At 35.0% G+C, this 14,944-nt stretch overlaps 2 protein-coding genes across 2 annotated transcripts; one reads left to right on the forward strand and one right to left on the reverse strand.

The window, feature by feature from the left end:
- The first annotated feature begins 606 nt into the window (after nt 1-606).
- Nucleotides 607-2,185, forward strand: LOC140776113 (aspartyl protease AED3-like). Its single transcript, XM_073119690.1, has one exon. The coding sequence runs from the start codon at nt 652-654 to the stop codon at nt 1,978-1,980; it is 1,329 nt and encodes a 442-aa protein (XP_072975791.1). The 5' UTR covers nt 607-651; the 3' UTR covers nt 1,981-2,185.
- Nucleotides 2,186-9,704: 7,519 nt separating this feature from the next.
- LOC140776756 (non-specific phospholipase C2-like) lies at nt 9,705-14,692 on the reverse strand. The gene is made up of 4 exons (XM_073120597.1): nt 13,883-14,692; nt 11,048-11,565; nt 10,781-10,960; nt 9,705-10,237 (listed from the first exon to the last, which is right to left on the reverse strand). Exons 1-4 carry the CDS (start codon nt 14,446-14,448, stop codon nt 9,930-9,932), a joined length of 1,572 nt encoding a protein of 523 aa, XP_072976698.1. The 5' UTR covers nt 14,449-14,692; the 3' UTR covers nt 9,705-9,929.
- Nucleotides 14,693-14,944: the final 252 nt, after the last annotated feature.

Raw genomic sequence — 14,944 nt, forward strand, 5'->3', positions numbered from 1 at the left:
ACTCCAAAACAAGCTCTAAAGACATCATCCAGTACAGTGAGGCGACTTATAAGCAAAAGATTCCTCTCTTATGTGCTTAATTTAACGGGCAAAATCGACCATGATCTCTTCCTTCATTAAAATAACATATTATTATTCACAAGCCTCACATACTTGTACTCTCCTATTCATCTCAATTTGCACTTTGCACTAATCCGCTCTTTCTTTTTTTATATTCGAAATAGAATATCTCGAAAGCGCAATTCCTTTTGGCTCTTGCGTTGGTACGATCTCAGTCTATTGCCTTTCTTCACGGTTTCACTGAGCATGCGCACCGATTCGTTCCGTCGAAATAACAACATCTTCTTCAACAGCCAACAGCCAGCGGCACCAATGCCTGATCGATAAGTGATGACGCGTTTTGTTTACGTTGCTCCGAATCTATTATTGCGTGCAGGAATGCATGCAGATGATCCCCGCTCGTTTACGCCACTACTCCTTGCCCCTCCCGTCTCCCATACACACTCACACGGCTTTGTCGCGATGATGGAATACAGTCTGTGAGTCACCAAATACCCAACCATATTCACGCATTGTGTGTGTGTATATATAGAGAGAGGCTATGGATGGTTAGGTACCCACTATCCAATATCCAGCCCAGAGCTCTACAATATGGCAATGGCTTGTTCTCCACTTCCTTTGCTACTGCTAGTCCTATTAGCTTCCTCCTCTTTACGCATCGCCACCCCTTGCTCTAACCCACCGGATGAGGGCACGACGCTGCGCGTCATGCACGCGTTCGGGCCGTGCTCCCCTCTCCACCCCACGCAGCCCTCCTTCTCTTGGTTGGACTTCCTCGTCGAGCAGTCCGCCCGCGACGAGTCCCGCTTCCTCTACCTGACCTCCCTCGCCACCACCTCGTCTCGCTCATCCTTCGTCCCCATCGCCTCCGGCCGCCAACTCCTCCAGATCCCGAGTTACGTAGTACGCGCCCGCCTCGGCACCCCACCGCAGCAACTCCTGGTCGCCGTCGACACCAGCAACGACGCCGCCTGGTTCCCCTGCTCCTCCTGTGTTGGCTGTGCCACTTCATCTCCCTCCTTTTCTCCCGCCGTTTCCTCCACCTATCAACCCATCCCCTGCGGCTCTCCCCAGTGCTCGCAGGTGCCCAACCCTTCTTGCGCTTCAGGGAGCACTTCTTGCGGGTTTAGCATGACGTATGGATCCTCCTCCATGGATGCTGCGATCGGCCAGGATTCCCTCTCTCTAGCTTCCGAGATCGTAAATTCCTATACCTTCGGGTGCGTAACGAAGGTGACCGGTGGTTCGATGCCCCCGCAGGGGCTCCTCGGCCTCGGCCGTGGTCCTTTGTCTTTCTTGTCGCAGAGTAAGAATCTCTACAACGCAACGTTCTCGTATTGCCTCCCCAGCTATAAATCCTTAAACTTCTCCGGAACTCTTCGGCTCGGCCTCAAGGGCCAGCCTCGCCGCATCAAGACGACTCCCCTCCTAGCCAACCCGCGTCGCTCCTCTCTTTACTATGTCAACATGATTGGAGTCCGCGTCGGCAACCGCGTCGTGCCGATCCCGCCCTCCGCTTTGGCCTTCGACCCAGCCACCGGCGCCGGCACCATTGTCGACTCCGGCACCATGTTCACGCGGCTGGTGGCGCCGGCATACGCAGCGGTAAGGGACGAGTTCCGTCGTAGTGTGAAGGCACCAGTGACGTCGCTCGGGGGGTTCGACACGTGCTACAACGTCAGCATCGTAGTGCCCAAGATCAGGCTTATGTTTGCCGGGTTGACTGTGACGCTGCCAGAGGATAACGTTGTGATCCATAGCTCGTCGGGGAGCATGACGTGCCTTGCTATGGCGGCAGCGCCGGCGGGAGTGAACGCGGTGCTTAACGTGATCGCCAACATGCAGCAGCAGAACTTTAGGGTGCTTTTCGACGTGCCAAATTCGAGGATTGGAATCGCCAGTGAGCGTTGCACCAAATGAGATTAGCCAAGACGGATTCGAGAGTCTGCGTGAAAAGTACGCGGTACTTCGCTATTGTTTGTCCTTGCTTTGTACTGTAGTCGGTCATGGTCAAACTTGTCCGAAGAGATCCTACCCATCTATGTTTTGCCTTTGTCTGATGTACGTCTTTCTTAATCGAGTATTTTCATTGCTGGAAATTCACTCAACTGTTAGTTACCGTTTAGTGCCACAATTTCATCGTTGCTTTCTATCAGCCACTGATTATGAACACAATCAATCAAAATAAACTCAGGGTGCTCTCAAATGGCGCATCCGTATGAAAGAAATATGAGAATATTTCTTTAATTAACATCCTAAACTTTGATATATTTGTAATTTACACTTAGTAATTTTTTAGTATTTGGTTTTCTACCAGCCAGTGCTGGAGCCAAAATTTGGATTTATCATTTGTCCGGAAATTTTAAATACTTAACAAAATGTATTGAGTTAAAATATTCATTCATAAACCCCAACCATTAAAATCAACTTTTATATACTCTGATTTATTTATTTATTTAAAAAAGTACCATCAATGGTCTAGTTTTACTTAAAATTTGTTATCCTTGTTGAACGATTTCATATTCTAATTTTGTTAATACCATGACAAAATATACTAAAACCTTTACTTTTGTTAGAGTCCAAGTAAGATATTATACGCCAATATTTAAATTTACAAAAACCTTTTGCTCTTTATGCAACCCTGTCACATAAAAGATAATTTAATCAAACCTATAATATAATAATGAAAAGAGATGTTTCTTTTTCAGATGAAAGTCCACAAACGAATAAAAGAGAGCGTTTTGATGGTATTAAATCACTAAAGGTTATAAGACAGTGCCTGCATGGGCCAAGGGAACAAGAGAAATTCAACGAGACAAAAAAAAAATATATTAAGAGAAAAGCGAAATTTAGTGCATGAGCTAAGCAATCGAGAAGAATTAAATATTTCAGATCCATCGAACAGATAAAAAATACGACCGTTTTGCACGACAAAATCGGAGATATTGTTGACATAGCAATTATTTTTTTGCTTTATACTTATATTTCTATTATAGAATCATTTAATTTTATTATCCTTACTTTTGTTTTGAATGGAAAATATCAGTTTATATATTTCTAAAATAAATAGTACATTTTAAATAAAATAATACTTTTTAAATCTGAAGAACTAAATATTCTTATTTCTTTTTTTCATCTCCCTTTTTATAGGCATTCTATTTAATCTAATTTTTCATCATCATTTTTGTGTACTGCATATGAACTCATATGCCTATTAATTAGATTTTTTATTTAATAATATATATATACATTTTACAAACAGGCAGCAACCCTTATTTTATTGAAAATTAATTAGTTCTAACATTCCACTAAGATTAATCACAGATACAAAACAACCAAAAATACCTAGCACCGTATATGAACTACAAAACCAAAGGTCCCACAAAGCATCACCTATCCAAAGTATTCCAATCACTATCATAAGCAATCTAGTTAAACCATTACAACATCCAAAACTAAAATAGCCAACAAATATTACCACTCAGCACCGGTTTACAATTATATATCACCCTTATAACACAAATTAAAAGGACAATAAGAATAGACAAGAGTATAAGAAGACAATTCAGTTCACCCAGCGGCATTATTACTCCTCCAAGTTCAATATATTCTTCATCGACCACCCCTACGTCAGTTGACATACCCACTTCACTGCATCTTCTCCTTGGATCCCTCTTCAATAAAAAAATAAAAACTTATGTGATAATGCTTCATTAAATTTAGCACAGTTATTAAAAATTTTATTATTCCTCTCTAACCAAAGGTTCCATAAAATTGCACTGAGCTAAATAAGCCGCCACGTTCTCTTTTCTTTTCCGATCTTCAAAGTATTCATTCTAGACTTTCACATGTTTAATGTGATTATTAATTCCGGTAGTTTGTTTTCATTTGCATCAGCAGCCTTTCCCCAATCACCTCAAAAACTAAATAATCCACCCTCTCATCATTATTTGATAATATTTGATAATCAAATATTTACTTAAAGATATAATAAAAGTATGAAACAAGTTGTACATCTTTTTAATAACAACACATTACATCATTTTAATTTCTTTTTTTACATTTACCATATCAATCTTGATTGGTGTTATCCTAAATGCAATGGAAAGCTTCAATTCTCCTGAACTCTATCTCTCGTAAATCTGTTTTTAAATTCAATCTTATCGAGAGCTAAAAGTTCATCAGAAGATGACAATTTTAGAAAAAGCATATATTTATTTTGTATTTGGTTATATATTTTGAATATAAACTTTAATCAATATTATTTTGGAAACATCAAAATATTCTAAAACTTTATATATTATTAGAATCATCAAATATGATCTCATAAATGTTGTATACATCTATATGGAGTTTGGTATCAAACTCATAAATTATTCACATATTTTGTCAATTCAATTGTTATAAAATTTAGAGATTATATGGACAAATCTATAAAAACAAGTCAAAGTTTAATTGTGATAAATAGTTTAATGAGCTTTTATTCAATTTTGCAAAATAAGGAGCTTGCTTTAAACATTTCTCCAAAAATATTTATAATGGGTGAAGGAAAATGGAACGAAATCATGATCATAGCTAATATGAAAATAGACTGATGATTCATTAATATCCAATTTGAATCTTACTAATATATGTCTAGTATTTTGATTGTAACTTTCTCATCACATCTCCTATTGATATCTTAATGGGCAACAATATTAGCTATTTCGAAATTCTAATATTTATGAAGTAAAAGTAGGTGTGAAGATAGATTAAATATAGATAACGGATTTAGTAGATTTTGTAAGTTTTTTCTTAAATGCCCTTTATTGGTGATACTATCAAAGGAGAGAGGATGAATAAAATCTTATAAAATAAGATTCTGGAGCTTGTAAGCCGAGACAGGGGACAAAAACTTTTGGCTGGTTTTCTCATTAAATAATTTTATTTTTATTTTTTGTTGTTTTCTTCTTCTCTCTTCTTCAAGCTAGAAATTCTTGAATTATTTTAATGGCAATCATAATATTTGGCATTGTATTATATTATTTGTATTATGATTGTGATGAGAATCAGTGGTTATTTCAAGAAGATAAAAATTGAGTTGAATGACTATAATATTATATTTTATTGTGAGAACAAGTGGTTATTTCTCTTTCTTATGAGAAGATAAAAACTGAGTTGAATGGCTATATTAATATTATATTATTTTCCTCTATAATGTGATGTTATGCTTGATTAGATGTAAGATGGGATATGACTGTAGAAGATTTTACTATTATTGGAGATAATCAATACTTAGGAAATATATCTTCGTACATTAATTTATTTTTGTTTTATTTTCACTGAAATTTATATGATTATTAATACATTGTGTTACATTACAGTAGATATATTATGGGCCTAAGCGACGAAAATATTTTTCATAATTCTATAATTTTTAACCATGGACTTAGGTGTATTTTAAAATCAAGATTTTCTTAAATTATTTTCTCTTAAATATTCAAGTTTAACCAATAATTAGATTTGGTCACTTTTAATTAAGTGAAAATATTTATCATTTTCTCCTTGTCGATTCAACTTTATATTATTATTATAATTTTGTTTATAATCTTAGATCTGATATTATATTGGACTCATGTTGCAATTTTAATAATACTCTTTTTATCAATGAATCAAAATTTTGTTATAGTTGTTAAGAAGAGTTTTTCATGATTTTTTCTTTACAAAAATAATTTAAAACTTTTCTATTTTAGTGATTATTTGCATAATAGTTATGGAATCACTATATTTTGATCTTTGAAAATAAATATATTTTTTTTATTCGTTTGGAAGCAAAAAGTGCAGGTGCCCCTCTATCTTACGCTCTTTCTCATAGTAACAAGAAGCCACAAACCATCTTCATACTCCATTGAGCCAAGCACTATTTAGTTGCAAGAATCAGTTTCTCTATCCATATCTTTCTTTACTTGTTTAATTTAATTTTACTTATTATTTTATAATTTTATTAGTTATGTGTTATTTTAATATTGTAACACTTGTGAGCACATATATATTATATATGATATTCATCATATATTTATATTTACTTTTATACTATCTTTGACTATATTTACTAGGTTATGTGCTCACCACTATTTCAATGATACATTTATAGATTTATAAGAGGACGATGCTGACATCGAGGAATAGTTATTTTTTTTCGAACTAATTGAATTATAGTTCCTACGTGAATTTTATTATTTTTATGTAGATGCATATGTAGAGGCTTGTTATGGCATATGATACTATATATTTGGATTCATCTATATGAATAATTTATGGTATATAGAAATTTTCTTTGGATTCACTATAGAAATATTGAACAATAGGTCACATGAGAACTATATATACTCTATCCACATAAAATGTATATCTGTTTGATGATGAGTCTTTTAACACGAGTACTTAAGAAAATCTTGATTTATTATGGCTTCACAAAAGTGAAGAATTTATTAAAAAATGTACAAAAAAAGAAAAATCTTATTGAGAAATTTTTGCATGAAGAATATCTTTGATAAGATTTAAGAAAAGAGCTACCTTACTATTTTTAAGTTGTTATTACAAATCTATATAATCTTTATGCATATTGTTATAGATCGGTTGAACTTTTAGATTGTTCACTCATTAACCTACGTAAATATATTAGTGCATGAAAAAAGTCGTTCTTAAATGTAATACTTAATATCATCCATAGTAAGATATAAGACTTGATCTATAGATGTTGTGCTTAATTTTAACATCTATAATTGGAGTATAATATGTTTCTATTTAACTTTAACTATCTTTGATTAAGTTTGTAAATTTGAAATTGATAAAAATTGGAAAATTTTGTTTCACATATGGGATTTTGCTTGATATATTTTATCTTTCATGATTTGATGTGTGAGTTATTAGTCTTAGATTTATTTGAAAATTTATGTTTAAGACTTTTGAAAGTTGGTTTTTTAAAATTCTGAATTTTGGCATGATAGAACACTTTTTTGAATTTTCTAGACTATACACAATATCCAAATAGGATCCGACCCATGCAAATGATATTGTTAGACTCAATTAGATACTTCTCGAGAGTTCACTAGTTTTCTTCCCTCCTGTGAGTTAGGGTAGTGTTATTTGCCTAATTAGTATTCTTTTTTATCAATTTGTGACAAGAATAGTGAGTAGATTTACGATTTCTGATATAGGGGGTGTGGGTTTTATGTTTATGAATTAATATTTACTTGAGTATGTATTTAATACATTTTGAAGTGCTAGAATCTATTCGTTGAAAATTGACTTGTCAAAATTAATTTTGAATATTATAGTAAATCAATGTTTAAAATGTACATGCATTTACAAAGATTTTATAGTGTCTGTGATCTTCACAATTATTTATTGCAAAAAAAAAAAAAAAATCTGAAGTAAGCTCATGTATCTTAACCTTCAAAAATTTTGTAAAGTTTAGATTATTATTTTTTGTATAGAAGGTCCATAAAAAATGTTATTCATAATTAGAGTCACATAGGTTTTTAACGGTAAACTAGACAAGGTTTTATAGACACTCAAGAAATACTGAACCTATTTAGCAGGTTTATAAGCAACTATATTAATACTTCTACTTGTAAAATAGATCTGTATATAAGAGTATAGGTTAGCCACCTAATACGTTATTGAATAATTAGATAAATCATATAGATTATACAAACATTGAAACTATTAACAAATTTTACTGAAGTGATGGAGTCACTAAAATGCCAAGAGTTCACAATTTATCAATTACTACTCAAATTCTTTAAGCCTTCTAGCATAAGCTAGAGCTTCATCATAAAGAGCAACTATGTAGTATTCCATATAAATTATAAATTATTTAGTAATTTCATTAGCGAGAGTACTATTGATAATCGCAACCTACTAGACTCTTCACTGGCCCAACTTGCATCGACCCATATAATTTGATTTTTATGATTCAGACTCTAACAAGAGCCCTCCCATCTTTCCACTTGGCAGCCATGTAGCGGCTCTTATCAGGCGCTTCATGAAAACTTTTTAGAAAAGGCAGTGTCCACGTTAACAAGTAAATTAGCATCTTCAATCATAGCCCATGGCGAAACTACTTTAATCTGAAAAATAATTGAGTTTCAATCCCCTATGAATTTTTAAAATTGTTTGAGGGGGCAAAACAATCCTATTGATCTTATGACTATGAATATGATCTTAGTGCTATGAGTGTTATGTTTGATCAAGTTTAGACTTGTGTTAGGATGTTATTCTATATTTTTGACTTATCATATGTTACTTTTGTTGATTGACATGTCAAAATTAATTTAGAATTATATTTAAAAGTTTTGTATCGAGTCAATTTCTTTATAACACACGTGTTTCATGAGACTATTTTAGTGTTCATGATTTTCGTAAGGCTTTATTGTTAAAATCTAAAGTAAGCTCATGCATCTTGACCTTAAAAAATTTATAAATCCTAATGGATTATTTAAGAATTATGTTTTATTATAAAATGTTCAATGTAGGAGATTGTAAGAGCAATATTTCTATAATAGTAAATTCATGGATAAAATTACATTCATTGAAATGTATAAATTAGATTCACGTGCATAATTATGTCACGTAGCTTTTAAAAGTTCAAATTGCGTAAAGAATTAAGTTTTAGATTTCAGGTTTCAAATGGTTCAAACATTTCATAGAAGAAAACATAAATAATATTTGGATGAAATTTATGGCGTTTGAATAATACACAAACAATAAAAATAGAAACTTCATATACCTATTAAAATTGGAGTTTTCTTTGGTAGTTTCTCTTAGTACAAAAAATTGATGTCTTTTACACGTTTACGTAGGTGATTTAGAAATTTTGATTTAGAAATTTAGAAGAAGATATCTAGAGAGAGGAAACTTCGTACAAATCATTTACGAGTTCTATAATTCCTCATAGAGTATATTTTTTATCTATTATGAGAAATTTCATCTATATATGTATAATTACTTGAGCTACAACTGAGAATAATTTAATATTATCGGAAGGTACTGAAATGTTTGTCGCTCGGTTGCTTATTAAAGAGAGGTGATATTTTTTACAAGAGTAGTTAACCAGATAATTTCTGTTCAAAAGGTTAATTAAAAACCATAGAATTAGATTGTAAGAAAATTTTGTTTCTATTATTTAATGAAAATAAGATTAATTGGGTTTCGGTGGATCTATCATTTTTTCCTTTCTTGCACGTGTATTAGTCATCTTTATTTTTCTTATATGTATTCAACTTTTCATTTTCTATTCTTACTTGGATTTCCATGTATCAACTTATGTTGGGCTTTCATTATTATAGTAGGATTTGGATTTGCTAATTAGTTTCAATTTTCAAAACTCAATTCTTATTCAATTTTTTAGACATATAGGAGGATTTCATTTCTCTAAACTAATTTAGATTTGTTTTAATGACTTTTAGCTTTGACTTGGAATTTCTATTTTCAATTCTTATCTCTCTCGCATAATTTCTAACTTGCCGGAGTTGAAAACTGTCCAAATTTTGCGTCGCATAATAGTTCTTATTCCACGGTGACGCTTTTTATAACTGCCATTGACTACAGAATGCCATATAAGTCGTAAAAAATGGAAAGAGTTGAGTTAGACTACAGAATTAGAAAGAAAACTTACTTTAATCACATACAACTGACACTATGACAGCATAATATAGGTGAGAAATACAGAGCGGATAATCTTTGGTTTAGACACTCCATGGATCTAGTGTGTAATTCTCTAATATAGTATAAATCTTTAGATTATCCCCTTTATGCATGACTGGAGGTTGTCATTGGATATCGTTTTAGCCCCTTTATACATTGCTAAGGATCTGCATACATTACTAAGGATGTGCATCAGGCGCTGAGGTTCGTGTTGTGAGAGATGGTCTCATCTTCACGATCTGCTCTTCGTAGACACCCATTCTCTTTGCAGACCTTCCAGCTTCGAAGAAGCGCTTGACTGCACTCTCCATGTATGTTATGCCTTCTCTGACATTCATCTGCTTCAAGATTTTATCTTGAAAGTGGGTGAGGAGATGATCTCCATTCAGTACAGAGGACAGCTGCATGAGCTCCTGTTGAAACTCACTCAACTTGGCTTCCTCATTGGCTTCTCCATTCCTGATCTTTGTAGGTGTAGGAAGTTGCACTGTTAATGACAAGGACAAACATAAGAGAGTTAATCTAATTAAGATGGCATTGATATGTTGAAGTTGATCTTATCGGCATTGTTTTGTGAATTGGTGGATGACCATAGGTTGATTACAGATGGAGGGAAATTAATCCAAGTCTGTGAGTTAAGGTACTTAATACAACTTATTTTGAAATTTACAGATGGAGCTTATGCTATTATGCCTGTGCAATGAAATAGACTATACTAGATATATAAGGCTAGTGTATGAAAGTATCGGCAGGTTTCTATGGGAATTATATATTGAGACCATATAGCCATAACCATTTAAATTTTAACACTAGTTTGCCACTTAAGGAATTATGCTAATCAATTCTAGAACTGACGAGGAAACACATAAGGCTTAGGGAATATGAATCCTGAGACCGTATAGCCATAAACATATAGTTACATCCTACTATATAAGAAGTTGTTTGATATGTAGTCTAGTATGTACTTTGTGATATAATCTCTAATATATTTAGCTATCTGGAAAAAGTTAATATGCACAGAAGTCTTCACCTGGGCAATCAGTCCTCGGTTCAGTTCGAGTTTGCAAAATGCCTTCAAACGTTCCTGCCCATTCATCTCTCTTAGTCAGGTATGATGACTGTAGATCAAAAAGTTTCCTAACAGTTGCAGGAATAGATGAATGCTCGTATTCGGAGGTTGGAAATGGAACACCATTTGGACCGTGAACAACTGCAACCAATTATATGACAAGAACATTATTCAACCACATGTTTTCTGTAAAACTTGTAGTTAGAACATTAGATCCAGCATACTCACCAGTACCCTTTTCAATCCAGGGAGAAACCATGATCGCAGGAACTCTCACTCCCAGGCGGTTAAATGCAAAGAAGTAAGGATCTGGGCCAACAATCCCATCTGGGCTGGGAACACCACTAACTGGGGTAGGAACATGATCATAGAACCCACCATGTTCATCATATGTGATAATTAATAAAGTCTCATTCCATTGAGGACTGGATCGGAGGGTCTCGTAAACCTCCTTGACAAATAATTGTCCTTGATAGACATCATGGGATGGATGATCATCATTGGCAGGGTGATCCTTGGCATCCATGTAATGCTGCTCGATGACAGCATAGTTGGGAAGACCGCCATTATTTGCGTGATCCTTGAACTTATGGGCGTAGGAGTGAAACTTGGAGACGAATTTGAGCTTGCGAAGGTTGCGATAGAATAGTACCGCCGGTACGTCCTGGTAATAGATGCCAAAAGAGAGCCCTGCATCATGAATGTTCTCAAATATCGTCCTCTGGGGATAGCCCTTCGCTAGCATCCTGCTTTATTGTTGTTGCAACGTTCATATTATCATTTTTCTTTTTACTTTTTTTGAAAGCATTCATATCATCATTAGAAGATGAGCTTTATGTACAAATGAAAAAGATGTGAGTAATATGAAAGTAGATGTAACTCAAACTAGAAAGTATGAAGAAGTTATTAGCATTGCACATATTTTCTGTCGCTCAAGCTCAAACCATTGCTAAGGATGCAAAAATAGTGAACTACTTTATTAAACGAGACATTTATGGAAGTCGCTTCGCATTATCACTTTGCCAAAAATAAGAACATTTAAATTTTTGTGAGTACTCTCTGTGGATCCTGAGTTCTGTAGTATAAGGAGTAGTGCATAAGAAGATTTCCGTAAAGCAGTGAAAGAAGAAGATACCATTTTCCTAAGAGAGCACAATTATGATCTCATACATTCTGAACACCTAATTCTCCATGCGTTTTCTATTTGCATATTAGCCAACAGTAAGCTAAACAATAAAATCCTAAAATTTTTGCTCTTCCCCTTCCATAGGAAAAATCTTCTTAATGTGTCAATCAGCTTGAGTGTTTTCTCTAGTATCCAAAAAAGCTAAAAAAAAATACTGATAAATGACAGATGAGACTGAATCTGCCAATGTGGTGCGCAGTGCCCTCCTATAGATAAGTTTTCTATTTCCACTTAAGTCTGTGCAACAATTTATCGTCCAGAGATAATGAACTTGAAGATATGGATGCTTGAAATATATTGTAAAACAAATTTTAGTTCCCTGTTGATACGTTATGATTTTATCGTCCCCTTTGATCATTGTAATAATATTCCACTTATTCCTGTTATTTCATACAAATAGTTTTCTTCCACCAATCTTCTATAGTTTATCAAAAACTATCTGTTCGAGTGTCCATACATTCTCAAATCCGAACATCTTAACTGGCTTATTTATTGTGCAGAAATCAAAGAATAAAGGAGCATGGTCAGAATGTAAAGAAGGTAGAGGTTGAAAGATTGCATCAAGAAAATATCATTATCAGTTAAGAGACATCAGGAGGTATCTACCCAATATTCAGATCTAGAGAAGTTAGGTGTAGACTGCTTATTGCTCCATGTGAAACTTCTTCCTTTGAGAGGTATATCACAGAGTGCCTTAGAATTTTAAAAAAAAAAAGAAACTTATTGAATGGTTTGACCTCTCTCTCTCAAGGCTTAATACAGCCTCTTCTAGAGAGAATTTGCCGTGGTAGAACTCAATTACTGAGTTCGTAGTTTAATCACCAATGAATTCTTAACATGAAAAATACATCACATGCTCTTTGCATCTACTCTCTACCTACTTCTTTTTCACCCACTTATTCTAAGTTGCGTGTTAGGTTAGCAATCAATCGTTTAGTTTGATATCATTCCCCCACTTCTGTTTTCCTGTACCCTGCCTCTAGCAAAGCTCTCACTAACAAAGAAAGATACTTCAAGCCAAAGGAAAGTTGAGAAGAATACCCTTCTTCAACACTTACTTAGAGGTGGGTATCAGTTGATTCCTTAATTAGAATAATAGAAGGGTAATTTAATCCATAAAAATTAATAAAGCATTACCTGTCATTTTCAGAAGTACCAGGCATTGGCAGTTAATTCGGATAGAAAACAAAATGAGGTAAAAGAGAGTAAAATAATTGAAGTGGATTTATGTTGGCATGACCAATATTTCCATTGGCACAAGAAAATAAACCATTTGAATTAAGCACACGAAGATCTCCTACGAATCAACTAGATTACCAAGAACCTCCCGATGTTTTTTTATGACTCCTCTGTCCTTTTAGTGCAAAAAAAGACACCTTCAGGCTACTTCGTAGCAACTAACCTTACAAAATTCTATATATTTATGTACTAAAATACCGTTCACTTTCTCAATCATTCCACCTTTGCAAAATTCCCACCTAAAGGAAATGTAATGGCTTTATGTAAAAATGCATGCAAACGAAAAGTAAAAGTTGATCTGCAAATATTAACAGACAAAATGTGGGTTGGAAAAAAAATCTAAAAAGACACTCAAGGTTTGAATTGTTCCCACGCCAGGGTCTGAGTTGGTGTCAGATGTTGACATTATACTTTTGCACACTTAACGCTCTTTTATCTCGTGTTAAATACGCCCAAACCTTAGAGTAACAACTTTCTTTTAATGTTTATTTTCTCATCTTATATGTCGTATTAATTTTTTTTTTAATTTCTAAATCTCCGTCCACCGACATCAGCCATAGTGGACGTCTATATATATTATTATCCATTCTCTAATTAATAAATAAAAGAAATATTAGAGTTAGTGCTCGTTCACGTGCCTGGGGTTGTTGCTGGTAGCGCCGTGTGAGGTAGCGGAGTGGACGAACATCCGGTTGGGCTGCGTCGACGTCGGCACTGACGCGAACCAACGGTCGAAAACCGCGAACTCCCGAACCAATTCCTGGTAGACCGGCACCATCTCCGGTCTAAACCCGTTCATAACGGCCTCCGTCATATTGGGCGAGATGGATCTTGCCTGCTGCACGAACCCGTTCATGGGGGCCGTCGACGCCGACGTGTCATTGGACCCAAAGATCTGTTCTCGGATCTCCTGGAACGAGTGGCCCGGATCCGGGTCCACAAAGTGTGCCCCGTCGCGGAAGTAGACCCGGTCGGAGTCTGGGTCGGTGGTGGAGACCGGGTTGGACTCGGTGCCGGTGACGCCGTTGATCTCTGGGTTGAGGCGTTTCATCCAGCCGAGCATGTGGTCGAAGGAGCGGTTCTCCATGACGAGGACGACCACCGTTTTAATCGGGCCGACGGCTTGGGCCGACGGCCAGGAGAAGGCGACGAGCAATAGAAGGTGAAAGAAGCGCGCAGGTGGACGCTTGGTGGGATTCTCCATTGTGTTGAATTAATGTCTCCTCTCGTTCTTTTTCTTAGATCATTTTCTTTACTTAGTTTTCTCGGTAGTGGGAGAGAGAGAGGGAGAAGAATGGAGGAAGCAAGCGTACAAGATTTTCTCGATTACCGAGGAGATGTCCCGTGACTGAGTACAGTGAGCTGCTTTTGTTCTTTTTAGATTCGCATTATCAGTGCATGCGCTGAGGTTGTTGCTAGTGGTACACGTGTCAACGGCGTATTTGGTTTTTGCGTGGTTTGATACGAGGGATGAGAAAATTATAATTTACACCATGTCATTTGGCTATTATTGAAAGCGTCTGTTTAATCTTTTCTTTATTTTACTTAAACTTTTATATATTCTTATTTAATTTGGGCGATTTGCATAAAAAACCACTACGATTTTCTTTTTGTATCCTACATATTTCAATTTACTCATTCTATCTCTAAGATGACTATAATAACTTCATATTTTTATTTTACTGAGGATATAAAACTAT

The sequence above is a fragment of the Typha angustifolia genome, chromosome 14 (genome assembly GCF_048772165.1).
Source record: "Typha angustifolia cultivar Huaian chromosome 14, ASM4877216v1, whole genome shotgun sequence".
NCBI classification, from domain to species: domain Eukaryota; kingdom Viridiplantae; phylum Streptophyta; class Magnoliopsida; order Poales; family Typhaceae; genus Typha; species Typha angustifolia.

What these genes read in the sequence shown, in the direction of transcription:
- LOC140776113 (XM_073119690.1), top strand. Translation starts at nt 652, where the DNA reads ATGGCAATGGCTTGTTCTCCACTTCCTTTGCTACTGCTAGTCCTATTA.
- LOC140776756 (XM_073120597.1), bottom strand. Translation starts at nt 14,448, where the DNA reads ATGGAGAATCCCACCAAGCGTCCACCTGCGCGCTTCTTTCACCTTCTA. An exon ending in GCTACCAGCAACAACCCCAG is followed by an intron (nt 11,566 to 13,882) that starts GCACGTGAACGA and finishes ACAATAAAGCAG; the next exon opens with GATGCTAGCGAAGGGCTATC. An exon ending in ACCGAGGACTGATTGCCCAG is followed by an intron (nt 10,238 to 10,780) that starts GTGAAGACTTCT and finishes TGTCATTAACAG; the next exon opens with TGCAACTTCCTACACCTACA.